The sequence below is a fragment of the Mobula birostris genome, chromosome 12 (assembly GCF_030028105.1).
Source record: "Mobula birostris isolate sMobBir1 chromosome 12, sMobBir1.hap1, whole genome shotgun sequence".
Classification (NCBI taxonomy): Eukaryota; Metazoa; Chordata; class Chondrichthyes; order Myliobatiformes; family Myliobatidae; genus Mobula; species Mobula birostris.
This window is the reverse complement of record NC_092381.1, coordinates 101035343-101060992: the sequence shown is the minus strand read 5'-3', so window position 1 is coordinate 101060992 and position 25650 is coordinate 101035343. Positions and strand designations below refer to the sequence as shown.

Sequence of the window (25650 nt, the reverse complement as noted above, 5' to 3'; positions counted from 1 at the left end):
AGGATTAACATTAAACACAGTCATTGTCACAATAAGACACACACAAACTTAAGTGCATGTTTGCAGACACACGCAGATACACACTAGATAAACACTGAGATATGTAAACACTCAAGATACACATTTCACCTACTTAAGCACAATTGCCAACACACAAACACTGATTTTTCCCCAGTATAAGCTCACACAAACACACACTCTTAAAGAAACATACTCTCTCCATCTCTCACACACACATTCATACAAATATATGCATACTGATATGCAAACCAAACTTGGCACGCCAGTTTTGGCCATCTTTGGAGTTAGTGATGAAAAACATATCACTGGTCTCTCCAGCAAGTCAGCAGCCTGTTCCACTTTTACTCATGTGCATGAGTTGAGAACCTAGTGATGGATGCACCCTATTATATTGTAACATTTGGACAAGGCTTTGATATTAAATGGGAGGTGAAGACCTGTGTAAAAATAATAGAACTGAGAGAAACTGTTTCTTTAACGAGGCTGAAATGCATACTCCACATGCATGGGATGCATGTCTTCCTCCCCACCCTCTCTCCCTCCCTCACTCCCTCCTCTCCTCTGACTCTGCTTGTGCACTGAGTACTGTCCATCCAGTAGGAAATTAACCAGAAACCCCATCATCACTCGGGACTTTCCCGAGTCTGATCACATTCTACCACCACATTTATGCAACAGCTGAACTTTGGGTAAACAAAGAACAAAGACATTGAAATAATTGGCAAATATACCAAGGAGGTAACTTTACACAGCAGGTTTCTGTGATGTGAAATGCACTGCCTGAAAGGGTGGAGGAAGCAGATTCTGTTGTAACTTTCAAAAGGGAATTGGATTCATGCTCTTAAGGGAATGGGCATTTGGGTGAGACTGATTGGATAGCTCTTCCAAAGAGCCTGCACACACACACTGATTGGCCACCTTTTGACATTATATTATTATAATTCTAAGAAAAAAAAAGGACTGTTCTGCTGATTGAGATAGATGTGATTAACTCTTTCCTGTTCTGTTTCTCCTGGACATGCTTACCATCCCCCTCCCTCCATGCAAAGCGGCCGAATCCATTACACTGACATGTATCAAATGCTGACCCTCATGTCTCCACCGCTGGGTCTGGGGAAGAAATGTCCTTCGAAAGTTGCTTACAAGGTAGAAGGAAAACAAAATCAGTCTGTGCCTGCCTGACACTGAAAGGATATTTATCACTGTTTATATTCTAGGGTGAATAGAGCCAATTCTCAATTTAATGAGAGTTATTTTTTAAATATCATCCATTAATATATGTGTTCATATTAACTTTTCTCTAATTAGTCTTGGAAAACAGTGACTTGTTTTTACCCTGTTCTGAAAGCTGATTATTTGTCAGGATGGAGGATGTTCATATTGGGAATGGAATCCTATAACTGACATTTGTAGTAAAGATGTTACTAAATTAGGGAGAGGACAGAAAACATTTTCCAGGATGTTGCCTGGATTTTGGGACCTGCTTTACAAAGAGAGGTTGGGTTGACAAGGACATTATTCCAGGGAACTTAGGAGACCGAGTGGTGACCTGATAGAGGTTGATAGGATCATGGCGGACATAGATGGGGCGAAAGCACAATTTTTTTTCCCCCAGGGAAAGGGTGTGATAATGAAGAAAACATAGGTTTAAAATCAGAGGTGAGAGATTTAAAGGGACATCAGAGGCAGCTTCTTCACGTAATGGTGGAATATGCTTCGAATGAATATTGCAAGTGGTGGTTGAGGTGGGCACATTAGTAACATTCAACAGCCATCTAGATAAGTACATGGACAGGAGAGGTTATTGTACCTGGACAGGAGAGGTTGGTTTCAAAGGCAGGCAGGTGGGACTGGCTTGGTGGGCAACATTGGGCATGGATGAATTGAACTGAAGGGCCTGTTTCTCTGCAGTATGACTATATGACTTGGCCTTAAGCAGGTCCTCTAAGGTGTTTGTCGTGATGGTGTAAAGGGACTTATACCCTAAAACTAACCTGCCCTGACTGGAAACACTTCTATCGCAAAGCATTAATTAATAATCCTCACCTTGATACACGGAAAGGAACAGGGGTGAAGTGTCCATGGCTTCCCTGATCATTTTGGAGAAGTAAACGATGCCTGAAAGGGATGACCTGTGTGTCAGTGGCTTACCAGAACACAGACATTCTCTATGAAGTCTTGGCAGGTGGTGCATGATTTGATCAGTCATTTAACACTTTGATCTGTTTCTCCGCCCCACCACCACCACAGCAATCATTGCCTTTGATCTCATACTGGAAACTCTTGGTAATGATGAAATAAATATTCCATTTAGATAGCCTCCAACCTGACGGCATGAACATCAATTTCTCTAATTTCCAGAAATTTCAGCCTCCTTCCCCCTCTCTGTTCTTCCATCCCCTATTCTGGCTCCCCTCTTACCTCTTCTTTTCTCCTTACCTGCCTATGGCCTACCTCTGCTGCTCGTCCTCCTTCCCTTTTCCCCACGGTCAATTCCCCTCTCCTGTCAGATACCTTTTTCTTCAGCCCTTTATCTCCCCCACCTGTCACCTTCAGCTTCTCACTTCATCGCCCCTCCCCCAACCACCTACCTGCCCCCTCACCTGGCTTCACCTGTCACTTTCTAGCTTGTGCTCCTTCCCCTCCCCCACCTTTTTATTCTGACCCTTCCCCTTTTCTTTCCAGTCTGGAGGAGGGGGCTCAGCCCAAATCATTGATTCTTTATTCCTTTCCGTAGATTGCTGCTGACATGCTGAGCTCATCCAACATTTTGTGTATTTTACTCTGGATTCCCAGCATCTGCAGAATCTGTTGTGTTAATAGTTGGATCCCTGCAGGTTTGAAGAACATTGCCAGCTCTTAGTAATGCCTGACTTGCCCTGTAAATGTACATTTCTTTGTGTTAGTTGTTGTAGGTTGTGGCACTGCCTGAAATGAATAATCAAGACCCTATGTAGGTAACCTCCGTCTATTTGATTGATTGACATTTTATCCATGTGAACACAACCTGTGTTCTCCAAGTGTCTCAGTACGGTGGAGACACTATCATTAAGGGCTGGAAAGTCACTGGCCTCCATCTCGAAGCCTCCTACTTTGATGTGCTGCATATTCTGTAAAGCCACACAGGGTAAAAGGTCACAGTTCCTCTCCTCTGTCCAGACTGAAGTAGCTCATCCCAGCTGCAAGATGTTTTGAGACTCTCTAGTTAGGTGAGGAAGGGAGGTAGGCTTGGTTAAGGTTCCTGATGGTATCTAGAATCAGGTCATGCCTCACCGTGTACCCCAGGGTCACTGAAGGAAAAGTCGTCCTATCGCTATCAAGACCAGGGTTCCCAACTTTTTTATGCCATGGACAAATACCATTAAGCAAGGGGTCCTTGGGCCCCAGGTTGGGAACTCCATTCCTGAACTGTCAATCCCACTAGGCCAGCTCCTTGAATGAGCTTCCTGATCCACTGTTCTCACCAGCCTGAGCATTGGATGTAGCCCCTCTCCTCCACTGGTCCTGATGCCCATTCCCCTAACCAAATAGACCATAAGATAATAGGAGCAGAATTAGGCCATTCAGCTCATAATGGGGTTGAACGGGATAATAAACCAGCCATGATGCAATACCATTATCCTGCTGATTTATTATCCCTTTCAATCCCATTATCCTGCCTTCTCCCAATAATCTTTGACACTGTTACTAATGAAGAACCTATACATCTCTGCTTGCAAAGTACCCAATGACTTTACCACCACAGCTGACTGTGACAATGAATGCCAGAAATTCACCACCCTGTGGCTAAAGAAATTCCTCCTTATTGCTGTCTAAAGGAACGTCATTGTATTCTGAGACCATGCCCTCTGGTCCTATACTCTAACACTATTGGAAACATCTGCTCTGTCTAGCACTTTCAATATACTATTGGTTTCAATGAAATTCCCCCCATTCTTCTCAGCTCCAGTGAGTACAGGCCCAGAGCCATCAAATGCTCCTCAGATGTTAACCCTTTCATTTTGGGACCATTCTCCTGGACCCTCTCCAATGCCAGCACATCCTTTCTATGATAAAGAGCCCAAAATTGCTCACAGTACTTCATGTGGTCTGATTAATGTCTTATAAAGCCTTAGCATTACATCCTTGCTTTTATATTCTAGTCCTCTTGAAATGAATGTTAACATTACAATTGCATTCGCTACCACCAACTCACACTGCAAGTTAACCTTTAGGGAATCCTGCACAAAGTCTTCCAAGTTTCTTTGCACCTCAGATTTCTAAATTTGCTCGCTATTTAGAAACTAGTCTTTGTCTTTATTCCTTCTATCAAACTGCATAACCATACACTTCTCTACACTGTATTCCATCAGACACTTCTTTGCTCACTCTCTAATCTGTCCATCCTTCTACTGCTTCCTCAACACTGCTGGCCCCTTCACCAATCTTTGTATCATCCACAAACCTAGCCATAAAGCTATCAATTCTATCATCCAATCATTGGCATATAACATGACATATAGCAGCCCTAACACCTACCCCTGTGGAACACCATGAGTCATTGGCAGCCAACCAATAAAGGCTCACTCTTTTCCACATGCCAATCAGCCAATCTTCTATCTATGCTAATATCTTTCCTATAATACTATGGTATTTATCTTGTTTAGCAGCCTCACATGTGGCACCTTGTCAAAGGTCGTCTGAAATTCCAAGTAAACAACATAAACTGACTCTCCTTTGCCTATCCTGCATGTTATTTCCTCAAAAAATTCCAACAGATTTTTCAGGCAAGATTTCCCTGAAGGAAACTATGCTGACTTTGGCCCATTTTATCATGTGCCTCCAAGTACCCCGACACCGCAACATTAATATGGACTCTAACATCTTGCCAACCACTGACGTCAAGCTAACTGGCCTATAGTTTTCTGTCTTTTACTTCTGTCCCTTCTTGAAAGATCACTGCTAATGTCCCCACAATCTCTTCAGCTACCTCTTTCAGTACCCTGGGGTATACACCATCTGGTCTAGGTGACTTATCTACCTTCAGACCTTTCACCTTACCAAGCACTTTATCCTTACTAATAGCAACTGCACTCACTTCTGCCCCCTAACACTCTTTTGAATTTCTGGCATACTACTGCTATCTTCCATGGTGAAGATTGATGCAATTGGCATCAAAATGGCAATCCATCTACCATTTCTTTGTCCCCCATTACCACCTCTCCATCATTTTCCAATGGTCTGTTACTTACTCTAACCTGTCTTTTACTTTTTACATATCGGAAGAAAACTTCTGGTATCCTCTTTGATATTATGATAGCTTACCTTTATCTTTTCTCTCCTTATTGCTTTTTTAGTTGCCTTCTGTTGGTTTTAAAAAGCTTTCCAATCCTCTAGATCCCCACTATTTTTGCTATGTTATATGCCCTCTCTTTTACCTTAATGTTGACCTTGGCTTCCTTTAACAGCCACGGTTTCCACGCCCTCCCTTTAGAATGCCTCTTCTTTGTAATAAATCTACTGTGCACCTTCCAAATTGCTCCCTGAAACTCCAGCGATTGCTGTTCTGATGTCACCCCTGCTAGTGTCCCCTTCCAATCAACTTTGGTCAGCTCCTCTCAGATGCCTCTGTAGTTCCTTTTACGCCTCTGTAATACTGATATGTCTAATTTTAGCCTCTCCCTCTCAAACTGCAGGGTGAATTCTATCATATTATCGTCACTGCCTCCTAAGGGTTCTTTTATTTTAAGCAAAACACACAAAATGCTGGAGAAACTCAGCAGGTCAGGCGGGTTACTTTAAGCTCTCTAATAAAATCTAGTCCATGACACAAGACTTAGTCAATAATTGCCTTTTCCCTAAAGGTTCAACCACGGGCTGCTCTAAGAGCCATCTTGTGGGCATTCTATAAATTTCTTCAATGTTCCTTCAGATCATTCAGTATCCTTTCATTTACTGTACATTTCCTTGCCTTGTTTTGCCTCTCTTGATGCATTACCTCACACTTTGTATCACCTGCAATTGTCTTTATCTTCTCTTTACAGTGAACTGTGTCAAATGTCTTTCCTAAAGACACGTTGTAACATAAAACCCAGAATCTGACAAAAGTAAATAGCAAAGTAGTAGTGAAATAGTAGTAGTAAATGTGGATTGGGACAGGCTGTCTTCTGGCAAAGGTGTGTATGGTAAGCGGGAGGCCTTCAAGAGAAAAATTTTGAGCACTGAGTTTGTTTATTCCTGTCAGAATAAAAGGCAAGGATTACAAGAAAACCTTGTTTTTTGAGAGATATGGAGACCTAGTTAAGCAAAAGAAGGAGGTACATAGCAGAATTGGCTGGAAGGAACAAATGAGGTCTTGAGGAGTGTAAGAAATACAAGACAACACTTGAGAAGGAAATCAGGGCTAAAAGACGGGATGAAGTGCTCTCGCGAGCAAGATGCAGGAGAATCCCAAAGGCTTGTACAGATATATTAAAAATAAAAGGATAGCAAGTGACAAAATTAGTCCTCTTAAAGATCGGAGTGGTCATGTATGCATGGAGTCAAAAGAGATGGGGGAGATGTTTTGCATCTGTATTTACTTGTGAGACGGACACAAAGTTCATAGAAGTGAGGCAAAGCAGCAGTACAGATTACAGAGGAGGAGGGTTTGCTGTCTTGAGGCAAATTAAGATGGATAAATCCCCAGGGCCTGACAAGGTCTTCCCTCGGACTTTGTGGGAGGCGAAATCGAAGGGGCCCAAGCAGAGATATTTAAAAGTCTTTAGTACCAGGTGAGGTGCTGGAGAAAAGTTGTTGAAGGCAAGACAATGGGTGTTATCAACATGGACCTTAGCTAAACCTTTGATAAAAAGGCCAAAAAGGTTCAGTGCCTTGGTATTCAGGATGAGCTAGTAAATTGGATTAGTCATTAGCTTCATGGAAGATGCCAGAGAATGGTTGCCTCTCTGATTGGAGGCCAGTGTCCAGTGGAGTGCCACAGGGATCAGAATTGGGTCCATTATTGTTTATCATTTATATCAGCGATCTGTATGATCACGTGGTTAACTGGATCAGCCAATTTGCAGACAGCGAGGAAGTTCTACCAAAGCTTGCAGCGGGATCTGGACCAGCCGGAAAAATGGGCAGATGGAATTTAACACAGAAGTGTGAGGTGTAATTTTGAGAGGACTAACATGGATGGTGGTAGGGCACTGAGGAGTGCAGTAGAACAGAGGGATATGGGAATACAGATACATAATCCTTAAAAATGGCATCTGAAGAGGTTTGGAATAGAGTCTGTACCATGCAGCCAATGAATAGCTGGGACTTATTTAGATAGCCTTGAAAGAGAGTATTTGGCACATTGGCCTTCATAAATTGAAGTATTGAGAACAAGAGTTGGGATGTTATGTTGAAGTTTTATAAGACGCTGGTGAGGCCTAATTTGGAGTATTGTGTGCACCCACCTATAGGAAAGATATCAATAAGATTGTAAGACTGCGGAGAAAATTTACCAGGATGTTGCCAGGACTGAAGGAGCTAATTTATATGGAAAGGTTGAAGACATCTGGACTTTATTCCCCGGAGCGTAGGAGAATGAGGGGAAATTGGATAGAGGTATACAAAATAATGAGGTCTATAGAATGGGTAATTGCAAGCAGGCCTTTTCCATTGAGGTTGAGTGAGAGAACTAGAGGTCATGGGTCAAAGGTAAAAAGTAAAATGTTTAAGGGGAACATGAGGGCGATCTACTTTACTCATAGGGTGGTGAGAGTGTGGAACAAGCTGCCAGTGGAAGTGGTGGTTGCAGGTTTGATTGCAACATTTAAGAGAAATTTGGATAGATACATGGATGAGAAACTCCACAATGGATGGGTCCCAAGCCCCGCTGCAAAAGGAGGACGGTTGGCTATGAGGCTAGCAACCCCTTCCCTTGAAAACCCAGTGCTACGGAAACATCAACACAAGCTTCAAAGACCTCATCCCTGAGAAAGGAAGGATTTTTGAAGATGGGTTACACCTACATTTGGGCGAAGATGAACGGTAGAATGGGAAGATGAGCTGTATAAAGAGGAGAGGGGGAGTGACAAAGAGTAGAATGGGAAGATGAGCAGTACAAAGAGGAGAGGGAGAGTGATGAGAGACCATCCTGAGGTGATTGGAGGACAGAGGGAAGGATATAGGATTACAGACAGGTCAAGCTAGGCGGGGTGGGGGTGGATTTAGGGGACAGAGGCAATTGGATAGCAAATTGAGGTAGATGGAATAAGGTGAAGGGTGAAGGTTAGAGATAGCTATGGGAGGATGATAAGCAGGAACACAAAGAGCTGCCAATGCTGGACTCTGATAACTGAGCCAGTAATGGGCTCTTGCTTCACTAAACTTAACTTAACTCCTTGATTCCATCCTGTCTTCCCTTGTTCATTCCTTTCCACCTACTTGCAGGACACTTCACATGCATTCCATCACTTTGATAACTCCCTATTCGCTGGCTCCCATCGCTTCAACTTCACTGTGGATATTCAGTAGTTATACAACTTCATTCCCCCTTCATGATAGTCTTAGAACTCTGTTTCTTTCTGCAACAAAGGCTAAATCATTTTCTCTCCACCAACACTCTCATTTGCCTGTCTGAACAACTCTTGGCTCCACTCACTTCTTACAAATCAAAGATGTAGACATAGGTATCTAAATAAGCCCCAGTTATTCATTGGCTGCATGGTACAGTCTCTATTTCAAACCTTCACAGCTCTTTCTCTGTTACAGCAATGACTGTGGTGGTGTTGCTTCATGCATCCATGTGGAATTCATCAATTTATCACCTTCACCACAAGCTTCCACCCTCCCCTCAAATTTACGTGGACTATTTCTGAAACTTCTCTCCCTTTTCTAGTTCTCTCTGCCTCCTTCTCAGAAGACAAACTATCCACTGCTATTTACTATAAATGCGCTACCTCCCACAGCTACTTAGTCTACACCTCTTCCCACCTTGTCTCTTATTGCGGTGCCATTTGTCATCCCTTACTCCTAGTTTCTCTATCAATGCCACATCAGCTCTCAAGATGAGGCTTTCTGTTCCAGGACATCTGAACTGCCCTCCATTTTCAGGAATCATGCTTTCCCTTCTGCTGTGGTTCACTGTCAGGTCACTCGTCTGAGTGCTACTGGTACCATGTAACCCAGTACTACCTGTCGCATGGTTGGGTGGTCGGCGACTAAACTGGCTCTCCTACCAGGCTTGCCTGGTGAGGAGGGTGGTTAGACACCCTGCAGGATGGATGAACCTCTTGTAGGGTCAATGGCCATCTACCAAACACGTGCCGTGAAGCGCAGCAAGGGCATCCCTTGCATCGAAGCTTGGTCTGGCCATTCATTGCAACAGAACTTCCCCCAGCTGTCTTGGACTCCACCATGCCACTGGATCAGGGAAAGGATGTCAAGAGGGTGGGTCTGGACCTGTGCAACCCCTACTCACCTAAAATCCATTCAAGCACACGCTGTTCCTTTTAGGAAACTGAAGGGAACCATCATCATCCTATGGGATGGATAGCCAGAGAGGCTGATGGAGCCCAATCATGTTTCTCATACTTCTGCTCTCGTCCCACCTCCTCCCAGACAGAACAGTTCCCCTGATTCTTCCTTTCACCCTACCAGCCTCCATACCCAACACATCATCCGTTATCATTTCCTCCAGAGGCAATGAGATCTCACTGCCTTTCCCTTCCCACCTTACACAGTGACAACTCACTCCGTGACACCTTCATTCATTTGCTCAGACCTCCCAGCCACATCTCCCTGACCCCAACACGTTTGCTTGCAATCACAGGAGATGTGACACTTGTCCGTACACCTCCTCTCTCACCATCATCCAGGCACTTAAGTAGTCTCTCACTCTCTCCCTCTCTCTCCCCTCCCCTCCCCCTCCCTCTCCCCACCTCTCTCCACCCACTGTACCTGATATGTCTCCTCTCACAACTGGTTCCATCTGTCCTTCACCTCTCCCATAATAGTTCCCATGTTCACCTCCTTTACTTAACCGACTCCAGTACTGGTAGCCCTTGTGTTCCTGCTTATCTTCCTCCAGCCATGTCTCCAACCTTCACCCTTTCCTACCCTCATTTCACTGCCTCTGTTTTCCCTTTGACTGATGCTACTTAGCATCACCTACCACTGTCTCCCAACTCTACCCACCTGCCACAGTCCACTAATATCTCAATTCCTCTCTTATCACTCCCCCTTTATTCTTTTACTGACCCTGTTCAGCCTTTCTGCAAGGTTTCGGCACGGAATATCAAAAATTCCTTTCCCCCAACACATGCTGCTCAACCTGCTGAGTGTCAAACCTCTGTTGGTTCAGCCCAACTTCAGCCTTGTTTCTAGTTCCTTAATAGAGATTCTGTCATTTTCTCTCTTACTGATGTCAGGCTAACTGCTCTGGAGTCTCCCGCTCTCTCCACTCTCACATCTGAGCATCGATTCAGAAAGGAGAAGAGCAGAGATGGAAAGGAACAGGAGAAAATTGGTGAAGCAATTTGAACCGGAGTAAACAAGGGTTAGAAAAACGGGGGATAAAAATTGTACAGCAGAGAAACAGACCCCTCATCCCACCATGTCTATGTTGAACATCAAGTGCATAACAATATTACAACATTTTACTAGCATTTGATCTGTAGCCTACTGTGCTCTGGTGATTCAGGTGCTTTTAATATGTTGCATAAGAGTTAGAACAGGCAGCTCAGGACAAGCCCTTTGACCCTCCGTATTGTGTCGAAAATGTTGTTAGACATTTCCTCTCTCTCTTCCTCTTCTAAAACCTTAAATCTATGTCCTCTAATCTTAGACACTCTACTATGATGAAAAGTTTACTATCCACCTATTTTCGCATAATTTTGTACACCTGTCAGGTTGGTTCTCATCCTCCTCCACTCCAAGGAAATAAAAACCCCACTCTATCCAGGCTCTCCTCGCAGTTGAAACAATCCATCCTGTGTCACGTCGTGATGGAGGATTTCGACCCAAAACATTGGCAGTTCTTTTCCTCCCAACAGATGCTGCTCGATCTGCTGAGTTCCTCTAGCAGATTGTTTGTTGCAGCATATTCCAGCATCTGCCATCTCTTGTTTCTCTGTCCTCTGCACCGTCTCAAAAGCAATCATGTCCTTCCAATACTCTTAGTGATTTTCGTATATTCTGAGCCCCAGCTAATGAAGGAAAGCATCCTTTATTTATCCGCGCAAATGAATTCAAGGGCTCTTGAACTTGTAAACTAAGATTCCTCTGTTCCTCAATACTCCTGAGAGACGTATGCCCCATCGTGCATGCTATGCCCCTGATATACCCTCCAAAATGCATAATTTCACACTACCATGTTTAAATTTCATCTGCCATAACTAAGTGAACAAGGCACATGTAGTGAGACAAATTAAATTGTTATATTTTAGCTGTTATAGAACATAGAGCAGTACAGCTCAGGAACTGGTCCTTCATCCCACAATGATGTGCTGCACCAATTACTATAGTAATGAAATGACCAACTAAACTAATCCCTTATGCCTACCAATGTCCATATCCTTACATTTACCTCATATTCATATGTCCATCTAAACCTCTCTTAAGAATCTCTAATGTATCTGCCTCTACCACCAGCCCATGCAGCACATTCCAGACACCCAGCACTCTCTGTGTAAAAAAAACTTGCCCCTCACATTTCCTTTGAAATTACCCCCCCCCCCCACCTTAAGTGCATGCCCTCTGGTATTGGACATTTCAACACTGGGAATAAGATATTGTCTGTCTACTCTATCTTATCAACCTCGATCAGATCCCCCCTCCAACATCTCATTATAGCACATATTCTCTAATCAAGGCAGCATCTTGGCATCATGTTTCTGAAACATGAGCAGTACTGACATTGGTACAGGCCTTTTAGATAAGGGAGAGGAAGGATGAACAAAGAGTAAGGCAACAACAATCTTGGAGACAAGAAGTCTCTGTGAATCATAATATTATGGAAGGCTCATTTTAAATGAGGGAGCAAAAGGGGACATTCACCTTATTGACATAGTATAAGATCTCCAAGCAGTCCACTCTGATGGAGAGACAAGTATGGAAACGTCATTTACTGCAGCAAATCCAAGTGGGTGAAAAATATTTCAATGCCCCAAATATTAACTGCAATGCAGTCAGTACAAACAGTACACAAGGCCCAAAGTACCTAAAGTACCTGCAGAAGGACTTCTTTGATGGCAGTATGTGATAAGCCCATCTCAAAGAGAGTAACAACAACTGCTGGACTTACTGGGTTGAGCAGCGGCTGTGGGGAGAAAGGAATTGTTGATGTTTCGGGTCAGAACCCTGCATCAGGATTCCCACCCCTCCACCTCAAGGAGAGCAACTCTGTATTTATTTTTTGGAATGAAGCTGAGTAGTGTGAGAGCATTTCTTTAGAAGATAATTCATTTAGATTCAATGTAGTTAGGGATAGGATAACGCTAAAATAGGAGTTTGTATTAGGGTAGAGGCAATCTTACCAGACAGAAAAGAGGACAGAAAATAGTTACACCAATATAAATCTTTAGAAACAACAGAAGGTATTTAATGAAGGGCATTCAAGGACTTCAAAGTGAATTAGGTCCAGTAAAGATAAAGAACAAGACTATCAAATCCAGAGCCCTTGGATGATGTGATAACGCAGGCAGGAAAAGGCAAAAACAGAAAGCTTTGATCAGAAGCTAAAATGCAGCAGACAGCTCAGAAGATTAGGAAGTATGAAAGAGTAATTAATAAGGAAATGTGGAAAACCAAAGAGAAAATTATGGCAAAAATCCACTATGTACATAAAGCAAAGAATGAGTAGGTTCTTAATGGATATTTTGCAGCTGTTTACAAAAGGGGGATAATCTCAGTGTTATAATTAACATAAATGGGTGAAATAAAGATGGTAAAAGAGGAAATATTAAGGGATTTTGCGTCTTTGGAAGTGGATAAACTACTGCAGTTGGATGAAATGTATATCAAGCTGCTAAGAGAAGCAAGGAGGGAAATTGCAGAAGGTCTAACTAAATCTTTCCCGATCTCCCAGGGTATTTCCAAATGCAGGATCCATAATAAGGAGGTTTGCAGATGAAACAAATATTGGGTATGTGGTTGACAATAGAGATCTTTAGACAGCAGAAAGACAAAAATGGTTTGGTAAGATGAGGAAAAACATTCTTAATGTTATTTGATCAATACACTCAGAAGTGTTGACAATCATTCTGAACAGAACCCCTTGCATTGTTACCCCCTTCAGTATAAGGACAATGGTGTTCTGCTGCAATTCGTCTATAAGATAATGGAGTAGAAATAGGCCATTCAGCCCACTGATCGTGCTACACCATTCAATTATAGTGGATGTTTTAACCCCATTCACCTGCCTTCTTTCCGTAACCCTTAACCATGTTACCAAGCAAGAACCTATTGATCTTAGCCTCAAATACACTCAATGACTTGGCCTCCCCAACCAATGAATTCCATAGATTCAGCATGCTCTGGCTGAAGAAATACCTCTCACATTTAAATGTCCCTTTATTCTGAGGCCATGCCCTCAGATCCTAGACTAATTGAAATATCCTCTATACGTCCAGGCCCTTAAGTACTCAATCACAAACAAGGTAAAATCTGCAGATGCTGGAAATTCAAGCAACACACACAAAATGCTTGAGGAACTCAGCAGGGAGCATCTATGGAAAAGAGTACATTCGACATTTCGAGCCAAGATGCTTCAGTAGGACTGGAGAAAATAAGATGAGGAGTCCTTTAAATATTCAGTATTAAGTATTGAGTATTTAGTATTCAGTAGGGTTCAATAAGATTGAAAATCCTTCTGAGCTTCATTAAGTACAGGCTCAAACATCATACACTCCTCATACATTAAACCTTACATTCCTGAAATCATTCCTGTGAGCCTTATCTGGACCCTGTCCAGAGCTAGCAGACCATTCCTTAAATATGGGCCCCAAAATTGCTCACATTTACAGCCAGCCCACGCCTTCAGTTCTGCATATGATCCTGGTCTCCAGGGAGGTTGAGATTGTATTGGAGAGGAGATTTATGAGGATGTTTCCAGGACACGGAAATGGTAGTAGTGAGGAAAAGTGGAATGCCTGGTGTTTTTCACAGTAGGTTGAGTGAAGCTGTAACTGAGGTTTGTGGAGTTATTAGAGACCTGGGTAGAGAAAATAGGACCAACGTGTTTATCTAGTTGGTCTAGGAACAAGATGAGGATAGGTTCTGCAACCCAGAGTCTGGTGAAAGGCAGAAACCTCCGTCACATTTATACATTGTTAGGATGTGTACTGGAAGAGCTGTGACCTGCAGAGCTACAGATCTAGTGGTGGGCGTGGGGAGTGCGGGCTGTGGGTTGGGGTTAGGTTTGACTGATGACCGGTATGGATGTGATGGGCTGAATGGACTTCTTTGCCATGCATTTTCTATGAATAAAAGGGTGCCTGTGTATCAATAATTTATTGCAATTGGAAGATAGGAGGGGTTTGGATGAAGGCTCCCTTTCAGAACATGGATGACCCCATCTATTGCTCTGTTAGTAGATACAAAGGTTGACCACCTAACTGAACTCTCCTGCCATTTCTAAGATTAGTGTCCCAAGAAAAAAGTGGAGACAAATTCTCAATGTGAAGCAAGAAAGTTGATGTTTTTCCTCAGTGTTTTTGTTCATGTGTCATAAAAAGGTGGGAAGATTGATGGGGAGCGAAGAATGTTGTGGGTTAGCTGCTGTGTAACAGGGGATGGCCACTGTGAAGGTAGATAGGCTAGAAATCCAATGGTGGTTGGTAGATCCAAAGTTCTCAGTGGCAGGAAGGTGCAGGACGTGGAAAAGCTGGAGAATACTGTCAGATAGAGGGGGAGGTAAGCGAAGGATAAGGGAATATAATGCCCTTGCAAGAAAACACATAACCTGCTAGAGTCACTGGATTGGATCTATTGTGGGAAGTAGCTAGATCCCAGTATGGAGACAGGATGAAAAGGCAGCATTGCTGGATCTGGCTGTGGCTTACTGTCCTTCTCCTTTATAGAGACTGGTACTGATGAATATGCCTGTGACCGAGGACAAGACTGTCCACTTCACCTCCACCCTCATGGCCTTGATCAGGACTGCACTTCAAATCAAGCTTGCAAGAGGTAAGCGGACATTCATCATCGACATCACAACTCCACAAACCTTAACCGGGAGTAACCACATCAAGAACACTTTGGTGCGTTTTATCACAGTAAAATGTCCCAAGGTGTATCATGGTGTGTTTATCAGACACAATTACAATGCTCCTGATAATTGGGACCTGAAATAAAAACAGGTAGCAGAAAATAATTAGCAGGTTAGAAGTGCATCAGAGGCAAGAGAAACAGATTAACCTTTCATCACATCACTGGATGTATAATTCTCTCCGACACATACACATTCTTACTGTTGCTCAGACCTCAGCAGCTCAGGCAGCATCTATGGAGGGAAATAGACAGCCGACAATTCAGCTCAAGGCTCTTCATCTGATCTTGATAAAGGTTTTCAACCTGAAATATTGACTATCCATTTCCATCCAGAGATGCTGCTTGACGTGCTGTGTTCCTCCGGCACCTTTTGTGTTTCCTCCAGGCTCCAGCATCCCCAGTCTCTTATGTCTTTGTTTCTGAAGCTTTCTCCTTTCCAAAGTCTCATGCTTGCTCATTCTTACCCTCCCTTGCTCTCTCACCCTTTCTCACTCTCACCCTCCCTGAGTCTCACCCTTCCTCACTCTCACCCTCCCTCACTCTCACCCTCCCTCACTCACCATCCTCCCACTATCAGCTCTCCCTCACTTTCCTCCTCCATCACTCTCAGATCTTCCTCATTCTCACTGTCTGCCTCACACTCCTGCATATCCCTCACCCTCAATGTCATATTATGACTTGGAATCCTGATCTGCCAAACCCATCTTCTGAGCTCCCATTAACCCCATGTTCTCTCCATTTCCCACAAAGAGTTCCCTCGTTAACCTCAACCTCAAACATCCAGTCATTCAACCTTTGCAACTTAGTCAGTGAACTAGGTATTGGACAACACAATTATTAATTCACGTTCCACTGCGGCAGTTCCAAGATTTGTAATTCAATTTCAAGATGTAAAATAAAAGCCATATCTATTTCTAGGCCAATTATCAGAAGCAGGGCAAATGAATGGGCTAATTTTAATACCAGTCAATAATAATGAAATTCTTTCCGGTGGCCTATATTATGGAAATTTCATTTTGATCTTTAAGGACTGCAGTCCTTTTCAGTGTGTCTGACTTTTAACTAATCCACACACTCAAGACCCATGCCCAACATCTCAGAATAACTTGATAGAGTCAAAATGTGGCCTTCTTCAGATTGCCCAAACCGCCAGAAAGAATCAGAAGTTTATAACCTTACTTTTTCACGATATCCTTCCATTCCATCTTCTTATTCTGACCTTTGTAGGATGAACCTTGATCTCTTGCAAGACACCAGCCATAATGTACACATTGTATGAAAATGACCAGCTCAACAGTCAGCCAGGGACACTGGACACACTTCATGTTAGTGTAGTCACCTGGGACACTGGACACACTTCTTGCTGGTGAGTCACCACGGACACTGGACACACCTTGCTTGTGTAGTCCCCTGGACACAATTCTTGCTGGTGTAGTCACCACAGACACTGGACACACTTCATGCTGGTGTAGTCACCACAGACACTGGACATAGTTCTTGCTAGTGCAGTCACCAGGGACACTGGACACACTTCTTGCTGGTGAGTCATCACGGACACTGGACACACTTCTAACTAGTGTAGTCACCACAGACACTGGACACCTCTTGCTGGTGAGGCACCAGGGACGCTGGACACATTTTTTATTGGTGTAGTCATCACAGACACTGGACACACCTTGCTGGTGTAGTCACCACGGACACTGGACACACTTCCTGGTGGTGAGTCACCACAGACACTGGACGCACTTCTTGCTGATGTAGTCACCACAGACACTGGACATAAGAACATAAGAAATAGGGGCAGGAGTAGGCCATCTGGCCCGTTAAGCCTGCTCCGCCATCCAATAAAATGATGGCTGATCTGGCCATGGGCTGATTTCCACCTATCTGCCTTTTCCCCATAACCGTAATTCCCCTACTATGCAAAAACCTGTCCAAACTTGTCTTAAATATATTTACTGAGGTAGCCTCCCATGCTTCATTGGGCAGAGAATTTCACAAATTTGTCACCCTCTGGGAAAAGCAGTTCATCCTCATCTGCAACCTAAATCTACTCTCCCAAATCTTGAGGCTATGTGCCCTAGTTCTAGTCTTAGCTATCAGTGGAAACAACTTTCATGCCTTTATCTTATCTATCCCTTTCATAGTTTCATGTTTCTGTAAGGTCTGCTCTCATTCTTCTGAATTCCTGTGAGTAGAGTCCCAGGTGACTCAATCTCTCCTCATAGTCTAACCTCTTCATAACTGGAATTAACCTGGTGAACCTCCTCTGCTCCGCCTCCAAAGCCAGTATATCCTTCCTCAAGTAAGGAGATCAGAACTGCACGCAGTTCTCCGCGTGCAGCCTCACTGGTACCCTGTACAGTTGCAGCATAACCTCCTTGCTCTTAAATTCAATCCCTTGAGCAATGAAGGCCAACATTCCATTTGCCTTCTTTGTAGCCTGCTGCACCTGCAAACCAGCCTTTTGTGATTCATGCGAGTCCCTCTGCACAGCAGCATGCTGCAATATTTTACATTGAAATAATAATCTGCTCTTCCATTTTTCCTTCCAAGTGGACGACGTTACCAACATTGTATTCCATCTGCCAGACCCTTGCCCACTCACTTAACCTATCTATATCTCTCTGCAGACTCTCCATATCTTCTGAACAATTTGCTTTTCCACTCACCTTAATATCATCAGCAAACTTAGATACACTACTCTCGGTCCCTTCTTCCAAATCGTTAATGTATATTGTACACAGTCGCAGGCCCAGCACCGACCCCTTTGAATTTCCCAAGTACACTAAATTAAAGTGAATAACTAGTTGGTAATTATCACCCAATTACACTGAGAGCTTTATTCCGAGTTACATGGGGAGCTTTATTGTAGTCTAAGGCTACGTCCACACTACGCCGGATAATTTTGAAAACGAAGCTTTTTCTCTTCTTTTTGACCCTCCGTCCACACTAAAGCGGAGTTTTCATCCCCCGAAGACGGAGATTTTCAGAAACGATCTCCAAAGTGAATAAATCTGAAAACGCCTAATATCCTTTGTAGTGTGTACGGGGTAATCGGAGAGATTTAAAAACGCTGTCATGACAACACCACAACAACAATGTTTTTTCTGCTTCTGCTTGGTACTGCGCAAGCACTGCCGTACGGCTGTTATAACGCACAGTCAGTGTGAACGGTGTGCGAGTTAAATTGTAAAGTGAGCTTTTTTGACTATTTAAAAACGCTGTCATGACATGCCGGAACAGATGGCCGCAGCGCGGCATTTCATTGTTTTCTTGAACGCAACCCTCCACATAATATAACAATTTCAGAACAGACGGCAATGAGACTGAAGCCAGAAGAGTTAGAAATGTACTCATCAAATACTTTGACCCATAGCTTACTGAATAAATAAGTATACTCACTTTGCCCTGTTTTCTGTCCTTGCTTGTATGAAGGTGGTTTACCTATTTATGCAAGTACTTCTCTGACAATAGATGTGTAACAGCCTAATGTTTTATACATTTTATACATGTTTTATACATTTAACAAGGTGCTTTATTAATGCAACAGAGTTAGTCAGGTTTTCTATGTTCGTCGTCAGCCAGGTCATACTGTCCGTGAACTCCTTGTCAGTTGCCTCCATACGCTCCAGTATTTGTTTTTTTTAGCTTTAAGTCCTCCTGCGCGAGAGCCAAGGGCAATTCCTTTTAAGTTTTTCTACTCTGTAACTGGACAAACACGCACCAAGTATACCGTTTCCTCTTCGCTTGTTTTCTGTGTATCCTGCGCGTGCCCAGTAGAGGAGATTCGCCCAAATATCCGTGTTAGTGTGGACAGAGCTATTTTGAAAAACGCTTAGTGTGTACGCCTGTCGTTTTTACTCAAAACCGGCGTTTTCAAAATTATCCGGCATAGTGTGGATGTAGTGTCAGTACAAGCTATTACAAACTGAAGTCCCCTCATTTTGTGTCTGGAGATGTTACATACTTAGCTTTCACAGTGAACTCGTTGCAATAGATTTTGAATAGCGGGAACCCAGCACCCATCCCAACAGTAACTCCCACAAAGTAGCCTGCCAATGATACACTTATTCCACTCCTAGTACACTGACCTCTTAAGATAGCAGGACATGTAGATAAGACCATAAGACACAGGAGCAGAATTAGGCCATTCAGTCCATTGCTTCACCATTTGACCATGGCTGATCCCATTCTCCTGCCTTCTTCCTGTAATCTTTCATGTCCTGCCTTATCAAGAATCTATCCACCCCTATTGTAAATACACCCGATGAGCTGGTCTCCACAGCTGACTGGCAATGAATTCCACAGGCTCTCCACCCACTGGCTAAAGAAGCTCATCCTCATCTCTGTTTCAGATAGAAATCCCTCTATTCTGAATTTGTGCCCTCTGGTACTGAACTCCACCACAATAGATCCACTCTATCTGGGCCTTTCAGCATCTGACAATGAGAACCCTCCCCCCTCTTATTTTACTAAATTCCAGCAAGTACACAGCCTGGAGCCCTTTTATTTGCCTATTTGCCTCCTGCCAATCAGCTAATGCTCAATCCATGCTAGTATCTTTCCTGTGCACTTATCTTGCTAAACAGTCTCATGTGCAGCACCTTGTCAAAAGTCTTCTGAAAATCCAAGTACACAAGATCCACTGATTCTTCTTTGTCGATTGTGTTTGTTCTTAAAGAATTCCAACAGATTTGTCAGGCAAGATTTTCTCCAAAGGAAACCATGCTGACTATAGCCTATTTTACGATTTACCAAGTACCCCAAAACCTCATCCTTAACAATCAACTCCAGCATCTTCGCAACCACTGAAGTCAGACTAATTGCCTACAGTTTCCTTTCTTCTGTCTCACTCCCTTCTTGAAGAGTGGAGTGACATTTGCAATTTTCCGGTCCACTGGAACCATGCCAGAATCTCACGATTCTTGAAAGATCATTACGGACGCCCCCATAATCTCTTCACCTACCCTTTCTGAACCCTGGGTGTAGACCATCTGGTCCAGGTGACTTGTATACCTTCAGACCTTTCAGCTTGCCAAGTATCTTCTCCCTAGCAATAGCAACTGCACTCACTTCTACCACCTGACACTCTCCAGCATACTGCTTGTGTTTCCAGAGCAAAGACTGATGCAAAATACTTATTAATTTCATCCTCCATTGCCTTGTCCCCCAATTACTACCTCTCGTGTCGTTTTAAGGTGACACAGAAACACAGTAACATGGAAGTCATAATCAGAATCGGATTTTAAAATCACCGGCATACACTGGCATGCAAGGGTTTGGGCACCCCGGTCAAAATTTCTGTTACTGTGAATAGCTAAGCGAGTAAAAGATGACCTGATTTCCAAAAGGCATAAGGTTAAAGATGACACATTTCTTTAATATTTTAAGCAAGATTACCTTTTTATTTCCATCTTTTACAGTTTCAAAATAACAAAAAAGGAAAAGGGCCTGAAGCAAAAATTTGGGCACCCTGCATGGTCAGTAACACCCCCTTTGGCAAGTATCACAGCTTGTAAACGCTTTCTGTAGCCAGCTAAGAGTCTTTCAATTCATGTTTGGAGGATTTTCGCCCATTCTTCCTTGCAAAAGGCTTATAGTTCTGAGAGATTCTTGGGCTGTCTTGCATGCACTGCTCTTTTGAGGTCTAGCCACAGATTTTCGACAATGTTTAGGTCGGGGGACTGTGAGGGCCATGGCAAAATCTTCAGCTTGCGCCTCTTGAGGTAGTCCATTGTGGATTTTGAGGTGTGTTTAGGATCATTATCCTGTTGTAGAAGCCATCCTCTTTACACCTTCAACTTCTTTTTTTACAGACAGTGTGATGTTTGCTTCCAGAATTTGCTGCCACTTTCAAATCTCTTACTAGCTCTTCCTTCAGTTAGTCCTGATGAAGGGTCTCGGCCCGAAACATCGACTGTATCTCTTCTTAGAGATGCTGCCTGGCCTGCAGCGTTCACCAGCAACTTTGATGTGTGTTGTTTGCTGGTACTTAATTGAATTCATTCTTCCCTTTACCAGTGAAATGTTCCCTGTGGCACTGGCTGCAACACAAGCCCAAAGCATGATCGATCCACCCCTGTGCTTAACAGTTGGAGATGTGTTCTTTTCGTGAAATTCTGCACCCTTTTTTCTCCAAACATACCTTTGCTCATTGCAGCCAAAAAGTTCTATTTTAATTACAAAAATGCATCAGGCTTGTTTAGATGTTCCTTTGCAAACTTCTGACACTGAATTTTGTGGTGAGGACGCAGGAAAGGTGATGACTCTTCCATGAAGGTCATATTTGTGCAGGTGTCGCTGCACAGTAGAACAGTGTACCACCACGCCTAAGTCTGCTGAATCTTCCTGAAGGTCTTTTGCAGTCGAACGGAGGTTTTGATTTACCTTTCTAGCAATCCTACAAGCAGTTCTCTCTGAAAGTCTTCTTGGTCTTCCAGACCTCGACTTGACCTCCACTGCTCCTGTTAACTGCCATTTCTTAATTACATTACGAACTGAGGAAACGGCTACCTGAAAACACTTTGCTGTCTTCTTATAGCCTTCTCCTGCTTTGTAGGCGTCATTTATTTTGATTTTCAGAGTGCTAGGCAGCTGCTTAGAGGAGCCCATGGCTGCTAATTGTTGGGACAAGGTTTGAGCAGTCAGGATATTTATAAAGCTTTGAAATTTGCATCACCTGGCCTTTCCTAACAATGACTATGAACAAGCCATAGCCCTAACAAGCTAATTAAGGTCTGAGACCTTGGTGAAAGTTATCTGAGAGCTCAAATCTCTTGGGGTGCCCAAACTTTTGCATGATGTTCCTTTCTTTTTTTTCACTCTAATATTGTACAAAACAAAAATAATACACTAATCTTGCTTAAAATGTTGAAAAGAATGTTTCATCTTTAACTTTATGACTTTTGGAGATCAGTTCATCTTCTACTCACTTAACTATTCACAGTAGCAGAAATTTTGACCAGGGGTGCCCAAACTTTTGCATGCCACTATATGTCGTGAAATTTGTTAACTTTATGGCAACACTACAATGAATATAGAGGGAAAAAACAGAATTACTGTAAGTACATATATGTCTATTAAATAGTTAAGTTAAATTAAGTAGTGCAAAAATAACAGAAATAAAAAAGTAGTGAGGTAGTGTTCATGGATTCAGTGTCCATTCAGGTCATGCTGGAACTGAATAAAGGACTTCTGCAGAACGGAAATGTGACAAAAACATTGAATTTTAAATTCCGGCCAAGGAGAGAAGTGAAGACAGTGAATGTTTGTGAAGGGGGAGGGGGTGAAGACCAAAGAGAGAGACAAAAACAGAGAGGGAGAGGTCATTCTTGGAACAGAAGATGTTATAAAGTAATCTGATTGAGACTGAGAAACAATAATTGGTGCTGAGATGTCTGTGAATTTGTATTGAGGTGGGACATTATGTTGCAGTTGTACAGGATGTTGGTGAGGCTGCCCCTGGAGTATTATGTACAGTTTCGGTCACCACATTATGGGAAAGACATCATTAAACTGGAAAGAGTAGTGAAAATTTACAAGAGTGCAGCCAGACCTCAAAGGCCTAATTATGTGGAGGTGTTGGTCAGGCTCAGACTTTATTCCTTGGAATGGAGGAGATGGTGGGTGTTGGGGGGGGGGGGGGCGACTGTGACCTTATAGAGGTACATAAAATCATGACAGGGAGAGATATGATCAACGTAGGACACTGGGGGGGGGTGTAATTTTATGGAGGTGTGTAAAATCATTACAGACAGAGAATGGGTCAATATAGGAGTTGGGGGTGGGGTGGGGGTTCTATTCTTATAGAGGTATGTAAAATCATGGGAGACAGAGATCGGCTAAATGCACATAATCTTTTTTTCCCAGGAAGGGGAAACAAAAAACTAGTGGCATTGGTTTAAGGTAAGAGGGGAAAGTATTAAAAGGACCTGGGGGGTCAGCTTCTTCATATAGTGAATGAGGCATATTTGGAATGAGCTGCCAGGGGAGTGGTTGAGGCCAATACAATACCAATTTTTAAAGGCATTTGGACAAGTACATGGATTAAAGGGGTTTAGAAGGATATAGGTAAATGGGACTGGCTTAGTGACACTATGGTTGACACAGACGAGTTTGGGTTAAAGGACCCGTTACCATGCTATTTTACTCTATGACTCAATGAAAAATAGAGGCTGAAGTACTTCAGATACCCTCCCAAAGAGTGGGACCGGGAGTTACAGAGTGACACTCTTTTTTTAAATTTATTTCTTAGTTATTTACTGAGATACAGCACAGAAACTGCGCAGCAATCCCAATTTAATCCTAGCCTAATCAGAGGGAGGAAACCAGAACACCCAGAGGAAACCCATGCAGTCATGAGGAGAATGTACAAATTCCTTATGTATATCTTCGGTTACTTTCAACAATACACCTCTGGAAGTTCGTTAGAGTGTTCAGTGACATGCCAAAATTGAGTAATCTCCTCAGACAGTAGGACTCTGTTGACCCTGCCTTGTGATTGCATCGATCAGTGATGGGCACCAAATGCTGACTTTACTACCAACAACACACACGCTTCTTCAGGTATAGAATTCTCAGGGAGATATTTGAAAATTGATAGGTCCCTTTTATTCATTAATAAAGGAATTGTTTGTATGTGCTCAATTGCCAGTTATTTCTGAGTTTGGGGCAGTGTTCCTGTGCTCTCCAGATTGCGAGTTGTGAATACTGACCTGTGCTTCCCGAACAAATTTCTCTGTTAGGTGGAGCAGACAAGCAGCAGCTGGATGCAGAACTGAGAAAGGAAATCATGACAATTTGGCCTCACCTATCACAGAAGACCCTGGACCTCTTGGTGCCCATGCACACATGTAAGTGAAGAGAAACCCAGGTTGCCCAGATTACCCCACTTAGCAGGTGAGGTAGCATCTGTGAAGACAGAAATAATTAACGGTTCAGATCAATGACTTTTCAATAAGTAAGACATGTTCCCGCCCAAGAAAAGTGTGCTGTGTACCATGAAGGGTGTGCTGGAAATGGCCATGGACAGCTCACATCACCCGAAGGTTTCAGTAATCAATTATCAACCATAAGCCTTAAGATTCTAAATTAGAAGACCATTCAGAGTTAAGAATTGCAACTTTCCTGAATTAGAGATTTTTCAACTATATTGTGGTCACCCAGCTAGCAAAAGGACATCATTATCAAATGAAATCAAATCATTAGATCTAAGTAACAGAGGATCGGAAGAGCTAAGGAACTGCAAGGGTAAAAAGACCCTGATGGGAGCTTTGGGACCCCCCCCCCAAACCATAATAAAGATGTGATCTATAAATTACAATAGGAGATTTAAAAAATAGGTGTCAAAAGGGCAATGTTACGATAGTCAATATCCAGCTAGATTGGATAAATTAGGTTAGTGCTGGATCCCAAGAGGGGATTTTCCAGAATGCCTACTACATGGCTTTTCAGAACAGCTCGTGGTTAAGCCCAGTAGGGGATCAGCTATTCTGGATTGGGTGTCGTGCAATGAACCAGAATTAATCAGAGAGTTGAAGGTAAAGAAACCCTTGGGGTAAATGATCATAATATGATAGAATTTACATTGCAATTTGAGAACGAGGAGCTAAAGTCAAGTGTATCAGTATTACAGTGGAGTAAAGGGAACTGCAGAGATGTGAAAGAGGAGCTGGCCAAAATTGATTGGAAAGGAACACAACTAAAAAAGTCATAAAGAAGGAAAAGATGGAATATGAAAGTAAGCTAGCCAATAATGTTTAAGAGGATACCAAAAGTTTCTTCAGATATTTAAAGTGTAAAAGAGAGGCAAGAGTAGATAACGGACCACTGGAAAATGATGCTGGAGAGGAAGTGTGATTTTAAGTTGTCATTACTACGGAGGTGCTTATGAAACTGAAAGGTCTGAAGGTAGATAGGTTGCTTAGGTCAGATGATATACACCCCAGAGTTCTGAAAATTGTGAATGAAGAGATTGTGGAGGCATTATTAATGATCTTTCAAAAATCAATTGATTCTGGCATGGTTCTGAGGGAATGGAAAAATGCAAATGTCACTGCACTCTTAAAGATGGGAGGAAGGCGGAAGAAAGGAAATTATAGGCCAGTTGGTCTGACTCCTGTGGTTGGGAAGCTGTTGGAGTTGATTGTTACGGATGTGGTTTCGGGGTACTTAGAGACACATGATAAAATAAGGCGTAGTCAGTATGGTTTCCTCAAGGGAAAATCTTGCCTGACAAATCTGTTAGAATTCTTTGAAGAAATAACAGGCAGGATAGACAAAGGAAAATCGGTGGATGTTGTGTCCTTGGATTTTCAAAAGGCTTTTGACAAGGTGCCACATATGAGGCTGCTTAATAAGTTAAGAGGCCATGGTATTACAGGAAAGATACTAGTATGGATA

At 42.9% G+C, this 25650-nt stretch overlaps 1 protein-coding gene across 1 annotated transcript in view; it reads left to right on the top strand.

The window, feature by feature from the left end:
- Positions 1-25650, top strand: part of LOC140206151 (probable voltage-dependent R-type calcium channel subunit alpha-1E) — a 632362-nt gene that overhangs the window by 564731 nt on the left and 41981 nt on the right. Inside the window, exons 39-41 of the mRNA XM_072274389.1 lie at positions 1071-1167; positions 15057-15162; positions 23994-24101. Of these exons, the coding sequence (XP_072130490.1) occupies positions 1071-1167; positions 15057-15162; positions 23994-24101 (311 nt within the window). The remainder of the gene's footprint in view (positions 1-1070; positions 1168-15056; positions 15163-23993; positions 24102-25650) is intronic.